At 45.8% G+C, this 20521-nt stretch overlaps 1 protein-coding gene across 2 annotated transcripts in view; it reads left to right on the forward strand.

Moving 5' to 3' along the window:
* The window catches only part of LOC119934570 (tubulin-specific chaperone cofactor E-like protein), a 136288-nt gene that overhangs the window by 8082 nt on the left and 107685 nt on the right, over nt 1–20521 (forward strand). For both annotated transcript variants that reach the window (XM_038754100.1, XM_038754101.1), the window contains exons 2-3: nt 16841–16990; nt 19265–19404. In XM_038754100.1, the coding sequence (XP_038610028.1) occupies nt 16858–16990; nt 19265–19404 (273 nt within the window). In that variant the 5' untranslated portion in view covers nt 16841–16857. The remainder of the gene's footprint in view (nt 1–16840; nt 16991–19264; nt 19405–20521) is intronic.

The raw sequence follows: 20521 nt of genomic DNA on the forward strand, positions 1-20521 counted from the left end.
CCTGCTGAGTAATGTTGTTTTCTCAAAGATAAAATTTTAGGAAAAGAACTTGACTGAGCAGACAAAAAGAATTGCATGACACCCCCACCCCGCCGCCCCAGTTTGAACTCTTGCTTTCTGGCTTGGAGGCCATTTCAAGCAGGACTTGCCGTTTTCTGGGACTTTTTGTTTTGCGAATGTACCTTCCTTGCCTCATTTTTGATCGGATGCTGCATCCTGGTAACATTAGAGCCTTGTTTAAAGGGCCCCGTCGACACGCATGAGCTCTTCTGATATCCACTTTTTCATCTTACTCACCCCAAGATCATAACGTTTAGGTGTTCTGGATTCTTAGCAGTTTCTGTGTACAAGCATTATGCATTCAAAGTGCTTTTCACTGATTACATTTCAAGGGTACTGTTCGATCCAGGCTTGGAAGAATTTTGAAGAAATGCACACAGTTCCCGTGAATGCCAAGATCATAGGAGTAGTTGGAGTTGAATAGTAGAAAACCCTACTCACTGGACAGCTTTATATTTCGCTCATCTAAGGTGGCTGGTTACATGAGACTTTTCCCCCTTCCCCCCAGTAATGCCCTCTCCTCAGACTGGTAATTTATCGTGCTTCACATGAGATCTCAAAATAAATTTGGTCGAAAAGCCCTCCTTGGGGAGTAAATGAATTGATTTCTATCTGTATAAATCCATTTGTCCCAATATTTGGGAGATTCGAAATTGTCTTTTGGCCTGAAGCAGCGTGGTCTAGTGGTTAGTGCACGGGCCTGGGAGTCAGAAGGACCTGGGTTCTAATCCCAGCCCTGCCACTTGTCTGCTGTGTGACCTTGGGTGAGTCATTTAACTTCTCTATGTCTCAGTTATTTCATCTGTAAAATGGAGATTAAGACTGTGAGCCCCATGTGGGACATGGACTTTGTCCAACCCAATTACCTTGTACCTACCCCAGCGCTTAGTACAGTGCCTGACACATAGCAATGAACAAACACCCAGATTCTTATTATTAAAGAAGAACTGTATCAACTGTTCAAAGCTGTTGTAGAACTGGGGGAAGGTGAAGAACACCCAGGATGCAAAGTGATTTAATGTCCTCCAAATCAAGATTCTTAGAATAATTTACAATCCAGCCAGAGCTCTTAAAGGGACTCAAAAACCCATCATGAGTGAATCACTTAAATTGCTTCAATGGTTTAAAATGTGAGATTTATTTTCCATTTTAGGTTACAGACACCGGACCCATGCGGTGGTTTTTAAATAGGGAGAGTTCTTACGTGATCTCAAGTGAGTTGAATGTCAAAATGAATGTCAAACGGCAAAGGTGATGTGAAATAAAAACAATAATGCAGCAGTAATGCAGTTTGTCCCCCTCCCCCCAATTCCTCTGACCGTTTTCCTGAGTAGGGCCTGGGTGGTGGTGATGAACTCTTTTTTTGACTCACTGCTCTCTTCACCACCCCCTTCCCCTCCACTAATCAATCACTGGTATTTATTGAGTGCTTACTGTGTGCAGAGCACTGCACTAAGCTCTTAGATCCTTAAGAGAATCCGAATGGGAAGACCGAGGCCAAAGGGGTCTTCCGCACGTTTCCAGGATTATGAGCAGACTATTTATTGAGGGCTTACTTTGTACCGAACACTGTACTGAGTGCTTGGGAGAGTACAATACAGCAGACATGTTCCCTGCCTAGAAAAAGCCTACTCACTAAAGAAAAATTCAGAGAGATGGCTGCCTTGAAGACAAGCATCAACAAATCACTCAAGAAAAGAGATCTCCATTCACATGCCCCTCTTACAGCTTCAATTAAAGTTCCTGGAAATGAGCACACGGTGTGAAATGGAACCGCTGTCATTATAGTGCTTTGTAATTGTGCCCGCCTTCCAAGGGCTTTGCCCTCTAGTGAGACCTGATTTTCTTTTCTCCCAGCCCCTCCCTCGAGATGGCTTTTATGATGTTCCCTAGCCTATTTATGCTTAGTGCTTATTCAAAGTGGAACTGACTGGGGTATACTGAAGATAGAGTTCTCGACACTCTGAGAATGATTTCATTGAAAACCTCTGATTATCGAGCAGGTGCAAGTCAGAAAGGTGGGCCGTTTCGGTGAAAGAAACATGGGGGTTGGGGCGCGGGGAGAAACTGCTTCATAGGAAAAGGCAGTTTACACTCTGGAAAATGGGCTGGTCTTCAAGAGCTTCTAGCATCAAAGTGACCTTTATAATGGAAAGTGTTTAAACCTACACAGGCGGCAGGTATATGAAATTCTATATGATAATATGTGGTGAAGGAACATGGTCTAGTGGATGGAGAACAGGCCAGGGAGTCAGAAGGACCTGGGTTCCGATCCCGGCTCTGCCTCTTGTCTGCTATGTGACCTTGGGCAAGTCACTCCAAGTACCTCAGTTCCCTCGTCTATAAAACATAAGACTGTGAGCCCCTTGTGGGACCTCGACTGTGTCTGACCTGATTAGCTTGTATCTCTCTCAGTGCTTAGTGCAGTGCTTGACATGTAGTAAGCACTTAACAAATACCATAAAATAATAATAATAATGGTAAAGAATTGTTCCCCCAGGAAGTTGTGAAGACAGAAAATTATGAGCGCGTTTGGATTAATTCATGGGTGAGAATTCCATTAAGGAGTTACTGGGGAGAAAAGTTAGGGGTGTTCAATGGTGGTGTCTGTCATATTGCTTGTGTTTTACTCTCCCAGGTTGCTTAGTGCGGTGCTTTGCGTACAGTAAGTGCTTGATAAATATGATCAGTTGATCGATGGTCCATCCTGAAACATTAGGATCAAAGTCTGGGAGGGCAGTCATCCTCCAGTTATATAGTTCTAGGCGCTTAGTCCAGTGCCCTGCCCACAAGAAGGAAGCATTCAGTAAACACCATCGATTATGGTGACATTTCCTCTGGGAGTGCTGCGGCCACTGTCAGAGCGAAACAGGATGAAGGTCTGAGCCAGGAATTGCTCATACTCTTAGGTTCCTGCCCAGTATTCCATAATTACCCTGTACTTGTGGCCATTAAAATAGTCTGACTCTCTGTGACCAGCAAGATATTGTTCGAGGTGGTGGTGGGGGGGGGGGGGGGGGGGGGGGGGGGGGGGGGCGACTCTCAGTGGGAATAGGATCAGTCAAGCAGTCAGCTGTATTTGTTGAGCGTGTATTAGGTATAGAGCAGTGGACTAAGCGACTTGGGAAAGTACAACACACAATAGAGTTGGTAGGTACAATCCCTGCCCACAGGAGCATACAGTCTCCAGAGCAATCAAGAGAAAAGAGGTAGGCCCCAATAGGATGGTTTTCAGCAAGATTTGCTGCAGGCGGGCACGGGCAGGCGATTGATCCATCAGTGGTATTTACTGAGCGCTTGCAGTGCCCTGAGCACTGTGCTAGGCACTTGAGTGGCTTAGCGGATAGAGCACAAGCCTGGGAGTCGGAAGGACCTGGCTTCCAATCCCGGCTCCACCACGTGTCCGCTGCACTATCTTGGGCAAGTCACTTATCTTCTCTGGGCCTTAGTGCTCTCATCTGTAAAAGGCGGATTAAGAGTGTAAGCCCCTTATGGGACAGGGACTGTGTCCAATCTGAATAGCTTGTATCTATCCCAGCGCTTAGAAAAGTGCCTGACTCACAGTAAGCGCTTAAGTACCATAATTATTATTATTAATACCCCTCTAGGCTCTGGGTTCGTGTGCAGGGAGTATGTCAGTTTATGGTTATATTGTACTCTCCCAAGTTTTTAGTGTAGCACGCTGCCCACAGTAAGCACTCAATAAATACGATTGGCCGACAGAACAATACAGTAGAGTCGCTAGATGCATTCCCTGTCCACAAGGAGCTTTTAGTCTAGAAGGGAATGACCTTGAGAAACTGATCCAACCCCTCATCCACCTGACCAGTCAAGAGCTCGGGTCAGAGTTACCCGTTAATATCTTCCATCCCCCAGACTGTCCTTTTAAAGAAGTTTACCCTCCCCTCTCCTTAGTTCCTCAGTTGTGTCGCGGGGGGTAAGAATCCTTAACATTCTGTTTTTACCTGTTGCTTATTCGCTAAGCTAAGTGGGTTTGTGGCTCCTGTACGTCCTGCTCCTCCAGCAGGTTGAATCAGTGGTATTTTTTGAGCGCTTACTATGTGTTAAGCACTGTACTAAGCTCTTGGGAGAGTACAGTAAGGAGTCAATAGGCATGTTCTCTGTCCACAATTTCATTCATTCAGTTGTATTTATTGAGTGCATAATGTGTGTTCTAGAGCACTGTACTAAGCGCTTGGGAGAGAGTGCATCCTGATAATAAACAGGCACATCCCCTGCCCACAACGAGCTTAGAGTCTAGATGAGCTGACAACCTCAAGGAGGAGGCAGGCTTTAAAATAAATTACAGATATGGATGTAAGTGCTGTGGTTGGAGTGAATGTCAGGTGCTTTAAAGAGTACAGATCCAAATGCAGAAGCAAAAGCTTGATGCTGAGTTTGATTCCAGCATCCTCAGACTGTTGATTCCAGAGTCCTTTGCTGTTCCAGGAGGGTTTTTTTTATCCTTCAGATCAAGCAGGGCACATGGTTACGAACTCTGTTGTACTGGGTTCTCCCAAGTATTTTTGTACAGTGTTCTATGCGCTGTAAGCGTTCAGTAAATACCACTGATCGATTGAACATTTGGGGGAAGGAGACTGGTTTTAGGATGTCAAGCAGTAACTTTCCATTCATGCCCTGTGACAGGTCCCCAAGGGCTCTCTCCATTTCAACCGCCATATGTTTTTTTTTTTTTGATGTGAGTCTAGTCTGCTTATATGAAATCCTCTTCAGAAAGTTGTAAATGCCCTGATTAACAACCGTACAATGATCTCATTAAGCACTCTCTCTCTTTCTCTCTGTCTCTCTCCCCCCCACCAAATATAGCTTTTTTAAAAACCATATCGTAGGCTAACATTAGTATTTTGGGATTCAGAGGTTAGAAGGGTTAGTTTTTGCCGAGTCAGAACAATTTTTAGTTTTATCACTTTTGATATTGGAAACGCACAGTTAGAATTTTATCCTTTCACTTTGACCCTCATGTCGTCTAGAGTACTTGAGGGGGAGTTTTCTAAAAGTAGAAAGCACCCTAAAGAGGTCAGGCAGTTTAATATTAAAACCTATTATGCCATCCCTTTTTAATTTAGAGAGTGTGCCTTTGTGAAGGTCAGTGAAGGAGGCCCAGGAAAAGAACCAAATGGTGGAAATACCCTCTTTCTAATCACATCTCCTCCAAGCAGTCAATCAATTAATGATATTTATTGAGTGCTCATTGTGTGCTGAGCACTGTACTAAGCACTTGGGAGAGTACAGTGCAGCAGAGTTGGACATGTTACCTGCCCCCAACGAGCTTACCATAGAGAAGCAGTGTGGCTCAGTGGAAAGAGCCCAGGCTTAGGAGTCAGAAGTCATGGGTTCTAATCCCGGCTTTGCCACATGTCTGCTGTGTGACCTTGGGCAAGTCACTTAACTTCTCTGAGCCTCAGCTACCTCATCTGTAAAATGGGGATTAAGACTGAGCCCCACATGGGACAACCTGATCACCTTGTACCCCCCCAGTGCTTAGAACAGTGCTTTGCACATATTAAGCACTTAACAAATGCCATCATTATTATTATTATTATCTAGAGAGGGAGACACATTAATATAAATAAATAAATTTTGGATAGGGCCGGAAGTGCTGAGGGGTGAATATCAAGTGATTGAAAGGTACAGCCCTGATTGCATCGGCAATGCAGAAGGGAGAGGGAGCAGGGGAAATAGGGATTTAGATGGGGAAGGTGTTGGAGGAGTTAGGATTTTAATAAGCAGCAGGGCCTAGCACATTTGTTACTCGGAAGCTGATTTAAGATCCATAAATAAATCGCTGGTGTCTTTTCACCTAATGAAGCAGCCAAGAAGGGACTAGGGGCCAAAGCAACAGCAGGATTTGGGGGGCTTTCCTGGGTGTGTAGCCCAGCCCCGATTTAAATGTATTTATTAGAGCAGCTACTGGACAGTAGGTGGAAATGGCATTTTACATGTACCCTATTCTATCTCACACCCAGGTTCGCTTAAAGTGAATTCGCTGGGGTGGTTTGATACCAAAGAGAGTAGGCGAGGTCAGGCAGCAGAGAATAAGGATTTGGAGTTCTGAGCTGGCCACCTACTCACTGTATTGTCACCTCATGTCTGCTCCAGCTCAGCTTCAGGTTCTCCAACGGTGAAAAAGATAGAATTACTTCTTCCGCAGGGCAGCTCTGAAGCTTGTTTGATGTTCGTAAAGTACTTTGAGGTTCTCCTAATTGAGATATTAGCACAGAAGTTATTCCTTGTTCTCTTCCTCGCTGTGGGCAGGGAACTTGTCTACTAACTCTGTTGTATTATACTCTCTCAAGCGCTTAGTACAGTGCTCTTCACACAGTAAGCGCTCAATACATACAGTAGAGAAGTAGCGTGATCTAGTGGTTAGAGCACGGTCCTAGGAGTCAGAGGGACCTGGGTTCTAAGTGTGGATCTGCCACTTGTGTGCCTTGTGGCCTTGGGCAAGCTGCTTCACTTCTGAGCCTCAGCTACTTCATCTGTAAAATAGGGATTAAGACTGTGAGCCCCATGTGGGGCAAGGCCTCTGCCCAACCTGATTATCTTGAAGCAGCATGGCAAGTGGATAGAGCATGGCCCTGGGAGTCAGAGTGTTGTGGGTTCTAATCCCGCCTCTGCCATTTGTCTGCTGTGTGGCCTTGGGCAAGTCACTCCACTTCTCTGTACCTCAGTTATCTGTAAAATGGGGATTGAGACTGTGAGCCCTACATGGGACAGGGACTGTGTCTAACCCAATTTGCTTGTATCCACCCCAGTGTTTAGCACAAAGGACTGGCAGATATTCATTCAATCGTATTTATTGAGCGCTTACTGTGTGCAGAGCACTGTACTAAGCACTTGGGAAGTACAAGTCGGCAACATATAAAGGCGGTCCCTACCCAACAACAGGCTCACAGTCTAGAGTGCTTAACAATGCTTAACAATACCACAGTTGTTATTATTATCTTGCATCTGCCCCAGCTCTTAGTACAGTGCCTGACCCATAGTAAGCATTTAACAAATTCCATATGAGTTGTTTTTGCTGTACAGTAATAATAATAATAATGATTACAATATTTGTTAAGTGCTTATTATGTGCCGAGCACTGTTCTAAGTGCGGTAGACACAAGGTAATCAGGTTGTCTCATGTGGGGCTCACAGTCTTAATCCCCATTTTACAGATGAGGTAACTGAGGCCCAAAGAAATGAAGTGACTTGCCCAGGGTCACACAGCAGACCAGTAGCGGAGCAAGGATTAGAACCCATGACCTTCTTACTCCCAGGCCTATGCTCGATCCACTATACAATGCTGCTTCTCTGTACAAATTACTAGTGTGTGTCTATAATCTCACAGAGAACAGCAGTCACTCATCCTAAGTGAATTGTTCTGTGTTGCAGCCATAATGGTAAGTCCTGAAAAAAATTAAGATCGAAAAGAAATTGGACCAGAGTGTGATCCAAAGCACTGGTCCTGTGCTTGTTCAGGCTGTTGAATTTTCCCGTTATCGGATGAGTCTTTACTCTTGCCATCAATAAAGTGTGGAAAAGCCTGAAGACATTTCTTTTCTGGGCCAAAAGTCTTATCTTTTTTTATTTTTTTTTTAAAACAATCTATATAACTGGTTGATTTTTGAATTAAGTCTCAGAAGGCCCCTGGAGTTTCTTTTAACAATATAGGATCTACTGCGGAATGACTGGTGTGAGTGGTTCTCATTTCCTAATGAGCCCTTATGTTAACATGACAGAGCTACTGTAACAGCTCATGAGCAGAGATAATGGAGGTAATCTGTTCTATAAACAGCTGAGTAATGACCTCAACTTGTGTATTTGCCGATGAGAGAAAAACAAGCCAGCAAAGTGTTTTTTACCACGATGTCCTAGCCTTGTAAGAAAAGCGGTTCACTACAGGCCAGTAATTAGGATCCTTTTTGAATTTTTTTGGAACTGGGTCAGATTCTCTATTCTTAAAAAAAAATTTATGGTTACTACATTGCATTGATTTTTTTTTTTCTCCCTGAGGTCTTTTAGTTGTAATGTCCCAGTTTTTGTAGAAGCAGTATTTCCACAGTCCCTCAGATTGGTGCACAGTGTCACATACCCCTGACAAGGAGGCTCCTGGAGTCATAAAATAGCTCTTCCTCAGTAGTGGCAGTGCGGCTCGGCAGGCTGGAGGTCCAGATTCTGTGACAAGCGAGTGTTCTCCGCTTGTCCAGTCAAGATAACAATATTGAAAAGACTCAAGGGGTGATTGTAAGAGGTAACTAAGGGATGATTGTAAGGCTCAGGTCAAAGGCATGTGCTTTTGTGGAACTGGCTCAAGAGGAAATGTATCTTTCTGGGCTTTGGATAAGCACAGTTTGAAATCCCGGGAGAGCTCCAGGAAATAATCTAGGCCAAGCAGTAACCCTACGAAAGATATGCATTCATCAGTCAGTCATGTGTACTGAGCATCTACTGTGTGAAGAGCACCCTACTTAGTGCTTGGGAGAGTAGAGTAAATCAATCAATCAGTGGTATTCATTGAATGCTTACTATGTGCATAGCACTGTACTAAGTGCTTAGGAGAGTGCAACTCAACAGTATAACAGACACATTCCCTGTCCACAATAAGCTTACAGTCCAGAGGGGGAGACAGAAAATATAAATAAATTATGGATATGGACGTACGTTCTGTTGCGGGAAGGGGAAGAGATATTGAATAAAGGGAGCAAATAGGATCCCTGCCCTCAAAGAGCGTACAGTCTATAGGGAAAGACAGACGCTAATATAGTGAATAGACAGGAAGAAGAAAGATACGTATGTGAGTTTGTGGTGTGTGAGCTCTGTACTTAGGTTTTTGGGGCAGTTGGGAGTACACCAGAGAAAAGGGGAATGGAAATATCAAAGCAGACAGTTGTACGGATAAGTAGGTTGAAAAGAGATGAACAGGAAAGAGTTCTTAATTAATTAATTAATGATGGTATTTATTAAGCACTTACTGTATGCCAAGCACTGTTCTAAGCTCTGGGTAGTTACGAGGAAATCAGGTTATCCCACCTGGGGTTCACAGTCTTAGTCCCCGTTTGGCAGATGAGGTAACTGAGGCCCACAGAAGTTAAGTGACTTTCCCAAAGTCACCGAGCTGATAAATGGCAGAGCCCGGATTAGAACCCACCTCTGACTCTCAAGCCCAGGCCCTTTCCACTAAGCCACGCTACTCTTAGAGAGCTGTTGTTTCAGAAGATGGGGAGAGCTGTCATCTGTCAGGTCAGGAGCTGGAGGGAGTTCCAGGCTAGGGGGAAGAGACAGGCCTGAGTAAGAGATCAGAGGTCCAGAGGGCAGAATGAGACACAGGGAATAGGGTGGCTTAAAAGAGCCAAGAGTGTGAGCTAAGGTGGACTGGGAGAAGAGAGTGGGTAAGTAAGAGAAGGAGAGGTCATGAGTGCTCTAAGGGATTAAATGGGGATGAAGCCTGTGAGCCCCATTTGGGACAAGGGACTGTGTCCAACCTGATTAGCTTGTATCTACCCCAGCACTTAGTACAGTACCTGACACATAGGTAAGTGCTTAACAAATACCATAAAAAAGGTCAGTGGTTAGAAGTTTACACTCGAGGCTTTAGAAGTTCTGTGGGGAGATGTAGGCAGGAGCATATTCATTCATTCAGTCATATTTATTGAGCACTTACTGTGCAGAGCACTGTACTAAGCGCTTGGAAAGTACAAATCAGCAACCTATAGAGATAGGCCCTACCCAACAGTGGGCTCACAGTCTAGAAGGGGGAGACAGACAACAAGACAAAACATGTAGACAGGTGTCAATACCATTAGAATAAATAGAATTATAGCTATATACACATCATTAACAAGATAGAGTAATAAATATGTACAGATAAATACATATGTCCGCTCCACGGGGACAGTGGGAAGGCATCACCCCTGCAACAGTTTGAGCTGGACTGTTAACCTTGATCACCTGAGGTTTCTGATAAGAGCCATCAGAGTTGTGTTAGAACCAAAACGGTGGGTTCCTGACATGTTGGCTCTTTCAAGCCCAGGACCTCAGCCTCCTGTAAGAGTTTAGACTGTGAGCCCACTGTTGGGTAGGGACTGTCTCTGTATGTTGCCAACTTGTACTTCCCAAGCGCTTAGTACAGTGCTCTACATACAGTAAGCACTCAATAAATACGATTGATTGATTGATTGTAAGATTCCTGCCCTTTTTTTTAACCAGAAGTAAAAAAAAAAAGGCACTTACATGTGGAACAGCACTGTATAAAAGTGATGTAGGCAGCAGAGAGGATTAGGGATTGAAGAGGGGAGGGACCGGAAGCCAGGAGACCAGTGAGGAGGCTGTCAGTCAGTCCATCGTATTTACTGAGCACTTACCTAGTGCAGAGTACTGTACTATGTGCTTGGGAGAGTACAATATAGCAATAAACAAACATATCCCCTGCCCACAATGAGCTTACAATCTAGAGGGCTGTGGTATGTCAAGGGCCTGGACCAGCTTGGTGTGCCATATGGATGGAGAGGAAGGGTGGAGCTGAGAAATGTGGAGGAAAAAACTGTCGAGTTTTGGCAGTGTTTGAAAGAGGAATGAGCTAAGGATTATTATGTCCGGGTTATGGGCTTCAGAGACGGGGAAGGTGGTTTTGTTGCCAACTGTCATAGAAACGTTGGGCGGAGGAGAGGGTGTTAATTTTGGACCCAGTGATCTGGAGGGCCTGGTGGGACTTCCACAGAGAGATAGATGCCCAGGCAGAGGTCGGAGTTGGTGAGCTCCATATCGGGAGCTCTTCTCATAGGGGTGGGAGTTGAAGCCATGGGACGGGGGGAGCTTGCCAAGAGAGGGAGTCGAAAGTGAGAATTGAAAAAGACTGAGAACAGAGCCTTAGAGGACACCTCCAGCTTTGGGGGTGGGAGGCAGAGGAAGAGCCAGCCAAGGAGATAGAGGGGAAGGCCAACATTCTTCAAACCGCGGAGTACGAGAAAAAAGGATTTTTGGAATCCGTTGAAGTACAATCTGAGAGTGCTAAGAAAAGTTTCTGCAGAGTCCACAGCTGTTAAAGAGCCACATGGAATCAACCTCATTAACTAGGTTTCAGACCTGTACTATTTGTCCCAGTTCAACATGAAAAGTGAGTTCATTGTGAGGTAGGGGGTTTTCCCTGGAAAAATGAAGTCCAGAGCTGTTTTTGTCTGCAGGCCACTGATTGGCTGGTAGTGTCTGCTCTTTGGAAGCTTCTCCCTGGGAGCTGAACCCTGTAGAACTCAATCAATCAATCATTCACTCACTCAGTCATATTTATTGAGCACTTACTATATGCAGAGCACAGTAGTAAGCACTTGGGAGAGTACAAGCAGCATGGCTCAGTGGAAAGAGCCTGGGTTTGGGAGTCAGAGGTCGTGGGTTCTAATACCGGCTCCGCCACTTAATAATAATAATGATTGCATTTATTAAGTGCTTACTATATGCAAAGCGCTGTTCTAAGCACTGGGGAGGTTACAAGGTGATCAGGTTGTCCCACGGGGGGCTCACAGTCTTAATCCCCATTTTACGGATGAGGTAACTGAGGCACAGAGAAGTTAAGTGACTTTCCCAAAGTCACACAGTTGGCAATTGGCGGAGTCGGGATTTGAACCCATGACCTCTGACTCCAAAGCCTATGCTCTTTGCACTGAGCCACGCTGCTTCTCTTGTCAGCTGTGTGACTTTAAGCAAGTCACTTAACTTCTCTGTGCCTCAGTTACCTCATCTGTCAAATGGGGATTAATACTGTGAGCACCACATGGGACAACCTGATCACCTTGTATCCCCCCAACGCTTAGAACAGTGCTTTGCACACAGTAAGCACTTAACAAATACTATCATTATTATTATTAATACAAGAGAAAGCAACATGGTGTACGGAGAAGCATCATAGTGTAGTGGATAGAGTGGGCCTGGGAGAATGTCATGGGTTCTAATCCTGGCTCCACCACATGTCTGCTGAGTGACCTTGGGTAAGTCACTTCAGTTTTCTGTGCCTGTTACCTTATCTCTAAAATGGGGATAAAGACCATGAGCCCCACATGGGACAGGGCCTGTGTCCAACCTGATTTGCTTGTACCCATTCCAGCACTTAGTTCAGTGCTTGGCATATAATAGGCTCTTAACAAGTGCCACAATTATTATTATTATTATTATCATCATCATCATCATCATCATTATGGCAGTGCAACAACAATAAGCAGACACATTACCTACCCACAACTGAGGACTGTAATCACTCAGTGGTATTGATCGAGCACTTACTGTGTTCAGAGCACTGTACTAAGCTCTAGGGAAAATGCAAAAGAGTTGGTAGACACAATCCCTGCCCACAAGGGGCTTACAGTTTAGAGAGGGAGAGCGACATTAAAATAGATTAGGGGTAGCACCCCTCTGTTAGCCCCTTTGGATCCTGGGGAGCGCATAGGGTCGCATTAGGATTGAGGTGCAACCTGGGACTGAAAAACCACCAGCTGTGTCCGTCTGCCCACGTGCTCACAGTCAGCAGTCGAGACAGTGTCTGCGGCGGATCATGTGTCTAGAGAAGTGATTAGTCTTACTCTTAGGACAGATCCTTAATAACTTTAACTTTCTGTTTAAAGTTGATTTAATTGCCAAAAATTGATTTTATACTAGAAAATTTTTCCAAAAAATAATAGTAATTATGGTATTTAAGCCCTTATTATGTGCCAGGCACTGAACTAAGTGCCGGGGTGGATACAAGCAAATCGGGTTGGACCCAGTCCTGCCCACGTGGGGCTCACAGTCTTAATCCCCATTTTACAGGTGAGGGAACTGAGGCCCAGAGAAGTGAAGTGACTTGCCAAGTTCACACAGCAGGCAGGTGGCGGAGCTGGGATTAGAACTCATGACCTTCAGACTCCCAGGCCGGGGGCGGGGGGGAGGGCGGTCTATCCACTACATTCATTCATTCATTCATTCAATTGTATTTATTGAGCGCTTACTGTGTGCAGAGCACTATACTAAGCGCTTGGGAAGTAGAAGTCGGCAACATAGAGACGGTCCCTACCCAACAATGGGCTCACAGTTTATGCTGTTTCTCATCAAAATAAGATTGGTCCTATCTGGCATGACCTTATTTCAGTGGTCTGTTCAGTGGGATTCAGTGCCTTAGTGGAAGCATGCCTCTTCACGTTTTAGGGTTGACTGTGGATGATCTTATCTTTTCCCAGCTGTTAGTACAGTGATTGACACGTATTAAGCATTTATTGAATACCACGGTTACTCTAATTGAGGAAATGTTTACAAGGAATGTTTATAAGGAATTTTTTCACACATTTTTAAAAACAAACTCCAAAGCTAAATGGAGCTGGTTTGGGATTTTTTTGTAACTTCCTCTAAGTTTTTTTTATTTATTAAGGGCTCCATTTGATAATGAATGATGAAACTAGCAAGTCATTCTTTGCACTTGCCCAAGGGTTAAGATTAGGAGAATTTTTCCTGGGGAGAGAATCTTAAGAGATATGTCATACCCATGTGTAAGGTGCCAACTACTTTAAAAATTCTTATTTCTGACTTCAAAACATTTCCTTAATGCTTGCCACCAAACTTGTCAGGGAATAAAAAGCATTTTACAATTTCCTAGTTTTTAAGAAGTTACGATGGAAATAGTTGAGCTCAAGAAAGACTTTCTGAGATAAAGGCGGCATTTAGGCAGAAAGCTGCGCTCTGAGATCCGAGAATCGGCCCCATCAGCTGGCAGCTCGATTCTGGAAGGGAAAAATGAAAGTCTGAATTCAGAGTCTCACAGCCGTCCTGTTGTGAACTTCGAGGAACCGTAGTCAGCTGATCGTCACCCTTTTGCACATCAGAAAAAGGTTGGCAGGAGTTAAAGAGCATAAATCGGGTGGCATCTGTGAGGGCACGAACTTCTGGTTGCGTGGTCTTGGGTGATAGTGGTTTTATCGGCTCCCCTCAGGTCGGCAGTTGCACAGCTTCTGCAGGAAACTTATGAATCAGCCCTCTTGACTTCCGCACGGTTCTGATAGGTAGAGTCAGTTTACTTAATTTTGCCATACTTTTCGTCCCTGTGAGGAACGGGCCATCTGCCCTCAGTGCTCCAACAGCCTTCATCATACCCCGCAAAGGTAAGTACACTGGAAATAACTGTGGGGATGGATCAGGGGTGAGACCGTGTTGTGTGTTCCATATTTATATATGGATCTGGACCTTTAAACACTTGCTGTTTGCCCTACCCTCAGCCCCACAGCACTTTATGTACATATCCGTGATTTTTTAAATATCTGCTTCCCCCTCTAGGCTGTAAACTCCTTGTGGACAGGGAACATGTGTACCAGCTCTGTAGTATTGTACTCTCTCAAATGCTTAGTACAGTGCTCTGCCCATTGTAGACATGTAAATACTATTGATTGGTTGATTAAATGCCTACATAGCTTGATTCGAGTCTCAGTCAATCAGTGGTGTCAGTGAGAAGCAGTGTGGCCTAGAGAGTAGATCATGGGCTTGGGAGTCAGGAGGACTTGGGGTCTAATCCCAGCTCCTCCACTTGTCTGCTGTGTGATCTTGGGCAACTCACCAGCTTCTCTGCGCTCATTTCCCACATCGGTATAATAGGTATGAAGACTGTGAGCCCTATGTGGGACAGGGACTGTGTCCAACCTGATTATCTTGTATTGACCCCAGCCTTTAGAACAGTGCCTGGCCTGGCACGTAGTACATCCTTAACAAATACCACAATTATTGTTATTATTTATTGAGCACTTACTGTGTGCAAAGCACTGTTCTAAGCACTTAGTACTGTACCATTATATCAGAGAAGGAGAGTGACTGTTCTGTTTGAACCCAGAGGCAGGTTTTTCAGATGCCCTCCCATCTCCCTGTGTACCCTCTCCTTCTGGTAATTTTACTTCAGGGGGAAGGAAGAGGAGTGCAGGCTCCAGGGTTTTCCAGTTTGGAATCATCAGGGCCTGGTTAGAAGTGGCATGGATTTGCCTTTGCCCTCCATGGCCAAGAATGAGTATAATTGGTTTGATACACTAGAAGGGTAGTTATGGAGCTCAGCACACTCTGCCCTGATTCTGGACCTTAAGCCAAACGATTTCAAATCAGTAGGAAAAACAGTGTTGTTTTTGTTTTTGGGTTTTTTTTTTTTTGCATTTTGCAGGTAGGGAAACTGAGGCCCAAAAAGGGTAAGTGTATTTCACTAGGTCTTTTAACATGTATATCTTCTTTGCTTTAATGAACTAATCACCCCCCCTTCCCCCCCCCCCCCCCCCCCCCCCCCCCCCCGCCTTGCCTTTCCAATGCAGAAGGTAATCAGATGCCTCTTATTTACAGAAAGACATGGCTTTGTTTAAAATCCTCTTTAAAAGGCTTCAGCCGGTTATCCGGCCATCCTGAATTTCCTCATTTCGGCGTCTTTTCATTTTAAGACTCCACTTCCCTCCCGTCGCTCTCCGTCCGGCCACCTGAGCGGTTTTTAATAGAGCTGTCTGTGCTATGGAACCCGTTCCCTGATCTTACCGTCCTGATCTCTGGCCCAGGTATTCATGGGTCCACGGTCTGGATTCCTGGAAAGCTTTGCCAGCCTCAAAAAAAAAAAAAAAAATAATAAAAAGGACATGTAGGAAGGGGTTTTGGTCGGCTTGTTAAGGCATGGGTTGTTGGGGAAACGATCCTTGGGCTCTGTCCCCAGATATCCCAAGGGACACTTAACTCTGAATATTCCATTATCCCCATGTCTAGAGCTCCCAAGTGGTTGGAAAATATTGGCCTGGGAGCCCAAAGCTCCTAAGTGAAAGCTCCAAGAAGGACAGTGCCAATAGTCTTCCCCATCTTTCATCCCTATAAATTTCCTGTCAGTTTTTTCCTAGGTAGCTTCCAAGGTAACCTCCCTGTCTCCCTGGGGCCCTGTCTCCCACCTGGAATTTTAAAGATTTATGCTTTGAGAAGAGTTGTGCTGTCTACAGCCAGTTGTATAACACTTGCTTTATGCTGCCTGCCAGAAGTGATGATAGTCTACATTTCTATAGTGCTATTCAACTTGGAGGTTCCTCAACTCCACACAGACCGCATACATAGATCAACTCTGAAGCACAGCTGCCTCAATGGAGGGGCGGCAGCAGCATTGTGATTCCAAACAGGAGACCCCCGGGGGGCAGGGCAAACCGGTTTATATGTTACAGCCCGACCTCACGCGAACAAAAATGGATTTTACCCTGGCCTCGCTTTGAGGAGGGGCCTTCTAAATGCTTAGCCGATCGTGCTAGGCGACCTGCAGTCCAACCTCTCTCAACCTGGAATGGTAAAAAGAGTCCGGAGGGTCCAAAACTTAACCCAGGACTCGAGAGGGTCTCAACCTGTTCGACCACACGCTTAGTCATCCTTGTGCCTTCTTGGATCTGAAGATGTCTGAAAACCGTAAAGTTGTTTTTGAAAACTCCACCACCAACAAAAAAATCACTTCTAGAAGTGGTCCCAGAGGCTCTTTATGTATTGAGTGTAGAAGAGAGAGGATTTACAGAGGAGTGAACAGATATTTTTATTCCCACACAGTTTGAACTCTGACTGGGCTCCCCGTGGTTGGGGCTGGAAAGCAGGAAATATTTGTCAGCAGCCCCCTGAATCTGATTACTCTCCGGGATGTGGGTTTTTGGCTGGCGGATGTACTTTTCAGGACATTTCACTGCTTTAATTTCTCAAGCAGTGCCCTGAACCCATGCTGCCTGCTGGAGCCGCGGAGCAGCAGGGGATCACAGAGCTCTGATGCTCTCTGTGTTGCTTGTAGGATTTCAGGAAGGGAAGATGGAGCGAGCCAGTGGCCGGAGCTTCATGCAAGTTCTGTGTGAAAAGTACAGCCCGGAGAACTTCCCTTACCGCCGGGGTCCCGGGATGGGAGTCCACGTTCCAGCCACACCCCAGGGCTCCCCCATGAAAGGTAAGGGAGACGGGGTGCGGGGGGTTTGGGGGGAGTTGGCGGGAGGCCCTTTGACCGCAGCTCTGATTCAGACCCCGGCTTAATTGGAAGGCAGGATCAGAAGAGCTCCTTGTTTCGCAGATGTTTTCCGACATCCTTCGTCATTTGAGCAGAGCCTTCTAGAATTACCAATAAACACAGTCAGGAAACATCTCCCCAGCCCAGAAACATTCTCTTGAAGGCCCTGACAGCAGTATATTAAAAGTGACGCTACTAGACAGGGGCCTAAATGTGGGGTCGGGGAGAACAGAAGGGACAGTTTGAAAATTGAGGGTGATGATCAGAAGCCAAAAAAACCACTCTTCCTCCAAGCTCCTTCTCGTGCCTGCCCCATAGGATTAGGGGCCATTCTGGAACGTACATCCCCTGGTTTTCTTAGATGCCTCTGTTCACGAAGTCCCTGGCTCCTGGCATCTGACTAATTAAAAAATACAGTTCATCTGTAGTCCAGCCATCCCTGGGTTGGGGGGAATTGGATCTTCAGACTGGAGAGAGAATTCCTAAGAGTTTCCTGCAGTTGCTGTCCTGAAAAATCTCTGTTTCCTTGAGACACTCTGCTGTTAACCTAAGTGGTTTGGGCCCTGTTAGTAAATTCATTTTTCTGAGGCTGCTGAGAAACAAAGAAGGACCATTTTCGGGGTGGATTTTATGCTGCTGAGAGCAGCAAGAGGTGTCAAATCTACTTCCTTCTGAGTTGAAATCTGTTTTATACCCTGCTACAACCTGGACAGCTCTCGCCCTCTCTGTTGAAGATATTAGCCTTAGGGGCATGAAAGTTCATTCAGTGTCTGAGACACATTTGTTGCTTTTCCTCTCAGCCTGGGGAAGAGTGGAGGGGGCCCAGAGAGGGAGGGCTGGAGATAGATGGGTACAGAGGTCTGTTGGGGGCTGTGAAGACGGGGTCGTTGAGGAATCGGAACTGGTTGGAGGTCAGCTTCCTGGAGCGCATGAGGAATAAGGTGAATTTTCAGTGATAGATGAGAGACAGCTTAGCAGTTGTTCATGGGCTGGCCGGGAAGAAGAAGCTTAAGTGGGGCCTTCAGCTAGGAGAGGGCAACAGATCAGGGGGCGGGGGAAGCAGCGTGGCCCAGTGGATAGAGCATGGGCCTGGGTGTCAGAAGGGCCTTCTAGTTCTGGCTCCACCATTTGTCTGCTGTGTGACCTTGGGCTATCAGTTAACTTTTCTCTGCCTCGGTTACCTCTTCTGTAAAATGGGGATTAAGGCTGAGCCCTATTTGGTCCATGGACTGTGGCCAACCTGATTACCTTGTATCTACCCCAGGGAGTAGAACAGTGCCTGGAACATAGTAAGCACTTAACAAATACCGTTAAAAATAAAAGTGACATCACCTCGTGAAAAGAGCACGGGCTTGGGAATCTGCCACTTTCTTGCTGCATTACCTTGGGCAAGTCACTTGACTTCTCTATGCCTCAGTTCTGCTGTTCTCCCTTCTACTTTGACTGTGAGCCCCATGTGGGATAGGGACTATCTCCAACCTAATTAACTTGTAACTACCCCACTGTTTAGAACAGTGTTTGACCTTTACTAAGCGCTGATAGCAAATACCATAAAATAAAACTAGCGATGGACAAGATAATTTTGGACCAGCTAGAAGGCATAATGAGAAGGGGTTGTATCTCGGCTACTGGGATAAAAACAGTGAGGTGTCCTGACCTGCCTGGAGGTGAGAGGAAGGGCTAGGTGACGTGTTGTTTTCCTTCTGACCGCACGAGCTGGATCGCATGGGATGCTGTGCATGGTCCTCTGATGCCTTTACCTCCACCCAGTCCTCTTTCAAACTGTTTGACTCCGACTTCAGTGCTTAGTTCAGCGTTCCGCACATGGGAAGTGCTTTGTAAATATTACTACTACTACGGGCCCTTGGGAATGAGACCACACCCGGACAAGAGTCGGCGAATAAGGGAAGCATTGTGGCCTAGGAGAGCGAGCATAGGCTGGGAGTCAGGTGAACCCGAGTTCTAATCCTGGCTCTGCTGCTTGTCTGCTGTGTGAGTGTGGGCAAGTCCACCTCACTTCTCTGGGCCTCAGGTCCCTCATCTGTAAAACGGGGATTAAGACTGTGAGCCCCAAGTAGGACAGGGACTGTGTCCAACCTGACAACACTATATCTACCCCAGCACTTAGGACAGTACCAGACAACTTAGAAAGCACTTAACAAATACCATTAAAAAAAAAGAAGGTGTCTTGTTTTTTTTCTCCCCCTCATGATTCAGACCGCCTCAACCTCCCGAGTGTCCTGGTTTTGAACAGCTGTGGAATCACCTGTGCAGGAGATGAAAATGAAATTGCCGCCTTCTGCGCTCATGTGTCGGAACTAGATCTTTCAGACAATAAACTTGAAGATTGGCATGAGGTAAACCTGTTACGGGGGCACCTTGGTGAAGTGCCCCAATAACCGCGGCGGGCACGGTGTATGAATGGATCTGGGATTTTACTGGCTCATGGAATTTTACCAAGCGGGTAAAATTGGGGTCGATTTGGCTGAATTCTGCCCCTATCCTCGCTTGAGGCTCCTGTTTATTGCTCTGTATCTGTCAGAGTAAATAAAGTTGATGGCTCCCGGCCAATCGAGCTCTGCATCCGTTTCCTTGGTGATCCCTGAGTTGCCCTGCTACTGCCAACGCGTTTTCCGGAGGTGGTCAAGATGGCGAGAAACAGCGGGTCGGACCTCAGTAGGTTAACGGAGGTTCGGGCCACCACGAACGTGTCTGTAAAGTCCTATCTCCACCAGTTTGCACAGCCGACTCTGATTCTCTGCTGTTCCCTCAATTTTTATTACTGGAAGTTGACATAAAAATTGCCGGAGCTTGAAACCAGGGTTATATAAAGAACCGTATTCATGTTTCCAAAATGAATCCCAAATCGTTTTAATTTTCCTCTAGTATTTTAAACCGACTCTGAAGATGTGATGAATCCAGGGCCGCTCAACCACAGCTGATGCTCTGTGTTCAAGACTCTCCCCTCATTTGACTCATTGGCTCCCTATACGGTCCAAACCGTGCCCAGAAACCTGGGCCCTGGCCTGACAAGGACTGAAAGAGAAATTGGACTGTCGGTCCTCCCTTTTCAAAGTAGCTATTTATTAGGTGACCAAGGCCACCTGCCCTTTTCTCCCCAGAGCTCTAAGCAGGGATAAGTTGGAGACAATCTCCTGAACATAGCATGGCATAGTGGAACAGCATAGTCTAGTGGAAAGAGCCAGGTCCTCTGGGAGTCAGAGGATCTGGGTTCTAAACCTGGCTTCACCACTTGTCTGCTGTGTGACTTGGGGCGAGTCACTTCACTTCTCTGTGCTTCAGTTCCCTCATCTGTAAGATAGGGGTTAAGCCTGGAAGTCCCATGTGGGACAGGGACTCTGTGCAATCTGATTCTCTTGTATCTACCCCAGCGCTTAGTTCAGTGCCTGGCACATAATAAGCCCTTAACGAATACCATTGAAAAAACAAACAGAAAAACCATACACACTCTGT

Source organism: Tachyglossus aculeatus, chromosome 11 (genome assembly GCF_015852505.1).
Source record: "Tachyglossus aculeatus isolate mTacAcu1 chromosome 11, mTacAcu1.pri, whole genome shotgun sequence".
Classification (NCBI taxonomy): domain Eukaryota; kingdom Metazoa; phylum Chordata; class Mammalia; order Monotremata; family Tachyglossidae; genus Tachyglossus; species Tachyglossus aculeatus.